Here is a 4786-nt window from a genome sequence, read left to right on the forward strand (position 1 = left end):
AAAGCGTGATATGTCACCTTTAATGCCAGCGAGGTAGGTTTGGATGGCCTTGGACCGGATTATCTGAATGGAGTGAGCATGAGATATGAAGTTGCCGGTGGACCCAATGCCCAGAGAAGGAAAGGGTGGCTGGTATGTGGAGTGATATGACTTGAAGCAGTTCCAGCAGGGAAGCGCAGCGTGTGCTTGGAACGAGGCTGTTGAGGAAGCTTCATGTGAGATGAGAGAGGTTCACTAGCTGTGGAGCTAGCTGAATATTGTTGCTGAAAACATTGGGACTGGTATGGGATGCGGATCGGATTCTGGGGCCAAATGTCTGAATTTCTGAAAAGAGAACGAGAGTGCATAAGCGATGGTGTTGAGATAACCAGGAATCTGTGCTGCTCTGAGAATGAACTGATGGTGGGCTGAGATGAATGCGTTTCTGCGCAGAAACAGCATAATGACTGGGAAGTGTGATTGGCCCTGGCTGATGATTTCAACGACTGCCGTGTTATCAGAGTGTATGAGTATTGACTTTCTTAAACATTCCGGACCCCAAAATATGGACACAATGATGTTGAGAAACAGTTAATGAAAGCGGATGAAGGAGACTGGGATTCCGAATCGAAGGACGTTAGCCCTGGAGGCCAGGTGGCAGCGTGGCAAGCCGTATCGCCATGAGTGGCGGAAAGAGGGGAAGAGGACGGGATGAGGGGAGTAGGGGATGAAGGGACGTGTGTGTGGGGGGGGGGGTTGAAAGGAGAGGTCAGTAGGAAAAGAGGGGTCGGGGATAGCCAGTCTGATTTAACTGTAAAGGAGCTGGCTATGGTGGGAAGCCATATTGCTGTGAGTGGCTGAAGTAAGGGTAGAGGAAGGGATGATGGGATGAAGGGACGAGGGGGTGAGGGGATAGAGGGATGAGGGGATGAGGGGACAAAGGGATGAGGGGATGAAGGGATGAGGGGATGAGGGGACATATGTGCAAGGAGATTGTGTGCAGCCTGCGGACACAGGGATGTAGAGAAGCTGTGATAGTCCAAGAAAAGTCAGACACAGAGGGAGCAGGCACAGGGGCGACACAACCCGATCTCACTCCAGATGGCGTAATGTAGGCGTGAAAGGAGAGATGCAGTTAACAGCAGAAGCTGGCCGGATGGGTAGTGCCACTGTGGCGAGAGCGAAGGCGTTGACAGAGTGCAAGAAAACATTTGGGTATTGGGGAAGGGAGGGGGTGGGGATGGGGAGGGAGGGTTGAAAGGAGAGGTCAGTAGGAAAAGAGGGGGTCGAGGATAGCCAGTTTCATTTAACTGTAAAGGGGCTCCTACAGCAAGCACGCGACGGTCCAGTTCCTGCGGTCGGACTCGGGTAGAGAACGTGGAGCCGGCCGCAAGGAAGGGGGCGCATCGCCCCGTAATGGATTACCTTGCTTCCCGAACAAGGTGTCGCCTTCTCCAAGAGGTGCCTGTGCAGGTAATCCATGACGGGGCAATGCGCCCCCTTCCTCTCCTTTCTATACAGTTTGATATCCACTGTATATGTGTCCTGTGTTTGTATGTGTCCTGTGTGTGTATATATTTATCATGTGTATATATATATGTGTCCTGTATGTATGTCCTGTGTGTATATATGTGTCCTGTGTATATGTGTCCTGTGTGTATATATGTTTATTGTCTGTATATGTTTCCTATGTGTATATATGTGTCCTGTGTGTATATATGTATCCTGTGTATATATATGTGTCCTGTATGTATGTCCTGTGTGTATATATGTGTCCTGTGTATGTGTCTTGTGTGAATATGTGTCCTGTGTGTATATATGTTTATTGTGTGTATATGTTTCCTGTGTATATATATGTGTCCTATGTGTATATGTTTATCACGTATATATGTGTCCTGTGTATATATGTTTATCGTGTATATATGTGTCCTGTGTGTATATATGTATCCTGTGTGTACATATGTGTCCCTTGGTTCATCATTAAGTCCTAAAATGTAGATTATTTAATTATCCGTCGCTCGTTAGCTAACAGAGCTAGCATAACCTGCACTGCGCCCGGCCTAGATGTTTACATATATTTTCATAATCAGGGGCGTGGCTGAGTTAACAGACAGGTGGGAGGTGTTGTAGCTGTTTTCCAGGAGGCTCAAGGCCCGCCTCAGCTCCGCCCCCTTGCCTTTCTCCAGGTTGACCAAAGTTATGATGAGTCAGCATTTCCAGTAAGCTGCCATCATTAGGTTTCTAAACAAGTCTTCACAAACCAAAGGCTGATGTCACTGAGACTACATCAATGTTTAAAAGAGTCAGCAGCTTGTTTAGCTTTGATCCAGCCTATGCAGGAAGGAACTTTGAGATCATGTACAGGACTTAAAAGGACTGGGATGATTTTTTTTTTTAAATAAAGGTAGTTTTGTTTTTTTGAAGCACTGTACTTTGTAAGTTTATTGCAGTTAATTAAATTATTAACCACATGTTTAAAAAACGTCAAAGTCCATCTTAACAAAGTAAATACATTCTTACCAGTGTCTTGATTTGAGAATCAAATGAATGCAGTGAAATGTATGTTATGATCTTGACTTCAGACCTTTATTAACACACACAGACACACACACTTATTTATTTATTTCACTATGGATTTTTTATATTGATTCTTTATACATAAAATGTATGCATGTAGAACAGAACATACTTAATTCACAAAGTTCATATCTTTGAAAATATCAAAATCCAGTCAAACTTAAAGAGTGAAATGAAACACCATGACTTCTACTGCTTCACACTGGAGTACACACACTCATCTGTGGTCGTGTTTCTCTGTCTTCTTGATGTGTTGGGCTTGTTAACACTCAGAGCAGCATAAAAGAGGTTGTCTGCCTCTCTGTGACCCTATGAACAATATACAAAAGTCTATCACAATATAGATCATGAAAGAAGTTCAAATCATTTATGCATTAGAAATCATTTTAAAGGATGATTGATCAGATCAGCAGATGAAATAATCTCACCTCCAGGTTTCTAGCAGAGGGGGCTGAAGAACTTGTTTGAGCCTCTGATGGTGAAACATAAAAAAGTGTTGATTGTTAAACTCATGTTGAGCAGGCACAGGCAGAAAGAAGCAGTGTTGGATATCGTACCTTGAGACAGGAAACGGATCCTTTTGTTCATCTTGTACAGTGAGAAGGCCAAGACCACTACCAGGAGAGTCACAAATATCAAAGCTCCACTCAAACAATACACCAAGACAAGAAGGTCCACCCGGTCTGTAGGTAAAGAGTCAGACATCAGAAACAGAGCTCTGAGCTTTTCTCTCTGTGTTCATGTTGATTCTGATTGATAAGAGAACTTTGACTACAGAGACACTTACCTTTAAAGTCCAGCTTGATCCCGTCTCCAAACAGAACGTGTCCACATGAGACCACAGCGCAGTAGTAGGTCCCAGCATGAGACAGATCCAGGTTCTTCATTGGCAAGTTGTAGACACAGGTGTGTGTTTGTGAATCAGGCTTCCTCTCACACTGATCCTTCTTTCCTCCACTGGTGTAAATGAGTCCTGGTTGAGATTCTTCAGAGTCTTTGAACCAGTAAACACTGTGTTCTCCATCACAGCTCCCAGTGTGGACGGTACAGTTCAGAGTCACAGAGCCTCCTGGCTGGATGGTCTCAGACTCTGACTGATGGATGATGGCTGGGACTTTAAACCCTGAACTCTTCACATCCACGTGAACAGTTTCCAAAATCTCCATACTGCAGAAATAGCAACCTAAGCAGTGATAAGTAGCTGAGTCTGACACGAGCAAATCTGAGATTGTCAAATGATTTTTACCATCTTGAGCATCCAGTGAGAAGCGTGGATTATGCTTGAACTCACCATGAAAAGTATCATTGATGGAATATTTATAGACAGAAGAGATTTGCTCAAATTTTTCATCTGTGTGCTTGTACCAGAGAACACGTGTAGAACCAACATCTTCATTAAAACATTGTAAAGTCAGTTTCTGTCCAGTTTCTCGGCTCTCTCGACGAACAGATGAGGAAGATTTCAGAGAAGTTGTCAGAGCTGAAGTGAAATGAGAGACAGAACAAATGTAGTTATTGTTACCATCTGATGAGGAGTCCCCACTTTAGACAAATGTGAATTCAAAGTGAACACTCATTAAATAGTAAAAAACAAATACGTATATAAATAAACACAACTTACCAATTTCCCCGAGCACCAAACATGTCAGGTAGAGGACAAACCTTGGAGATGTCATCGTGCTCGAATCGTTGCTCTGAATGAAAGAACACTGACAGTCTCTCCCCTCTTCACAGACCAGGCTGCGTTTCATTGGCCAACATGAGAAGGCACATATAGGAAACATAATCACATGCTCACTGCTGTGCTGCTGTGTGAGAGTCTTTGAGGTGTCTTACTCTCTCTTGTGTTTGATTGCAAGCGAGAGAGTGCACACGCCCAAACCTTTTCTTGGTGTTGTGGTGTTTCTGAGTTTTATTGGTTGTATGAACCGGCTCCTCTTCTGCCTTTTTGATTGAAGCATTTATTTAGTTGTGAGTTGTCCTGCGTCTGTTAGTTCCTTAAATCTGCATTACATTTTTTCCACCTTCTTTGTTCTTGTTTTCTATTAATGTAAATAAAATTGTGACTTCATTCTGTCACTTGTTAATTTTGGCCAGTCAGTAAATCCTTCCCACAAGCAGTGAAATACATAATCTCTATATATTCCTGTAGTGTACATAGATCAGCCATGATTGTCACTGTAACATGTCTTGCTGTCGTCAGCGGCGTCTTTCTGGCACTGAGAGTGAA

The 4786-nt window shown here is 43.5% G+C and overlaps 1 protein-coding gene across 1 annotated transcript; it reads right to left on the reverse strand.

Annotated features, from left to right (window-relative positions):
- Positions 1-2688: 2688 nt before the first annotated feature.
- LOC117807818 lies at positions 2689-4238 on the reverse strand. Its single transcript, XM_034677221.1, has 5 exons — positions 4178-4238; positions 3344-4036; positions 3114-3239; positions 2985-3028; positions 2689-2865 (listed from the first exon to the last, which is right to left on the reverse strand). The coding sequence occupies exons 1-5, from the start codon at positions 4230-4232 to the stop codon at positions 2746-2748; spliced, it is 1038 nt and encodes a 345-aa protein (XP_034533112.1). The 5' UTR covers positions 4233-4238; the 3' UTR covers positions 2689-2745.
- Positions 4239-4786: the final 548 nt, after the last annotated feature.

Source organism: Notolabrus celidotus, chromosome 23 (genome assembly GCF_009762535.1).
Source record: "Notolabrus celidotus isolate fNotCel1 chromosome 23, fNotCel1.pri, whole genome shotgun sequence".
Lineage (NCBI taxonomy): Eukaryota > Metazoa > Chordata > Actinopteri > Labriformes > Labridae > Notolabrus > Notolabrus celidotus.

Excerpts from the sequence above, each read along its gene's own strand:
- LOC117807818 (XM_034677221.1), bottom strand. The coding sequence starts at position 4,232 with ATGACATCTCCAAGGTTTGTCCTCTACCTGACATGTTTGGTGCTCGGG. Across the intron at positions 3,240-3,343 it reads GATCAAGCTGGACTTTAAAG|ACCGGGTGGACCTTCTTGTC; the intron begins GTAAGTGTCTCT and ends CTTTACCTACAG. Across the intron at positions 2,866-2,984 it reads CCTCTGCTAGAAACCTGGAG|GGTCACAGAGAGGCAGACAA; the intron begins GTGAGATTATTT and ends TATTGTTCATAG.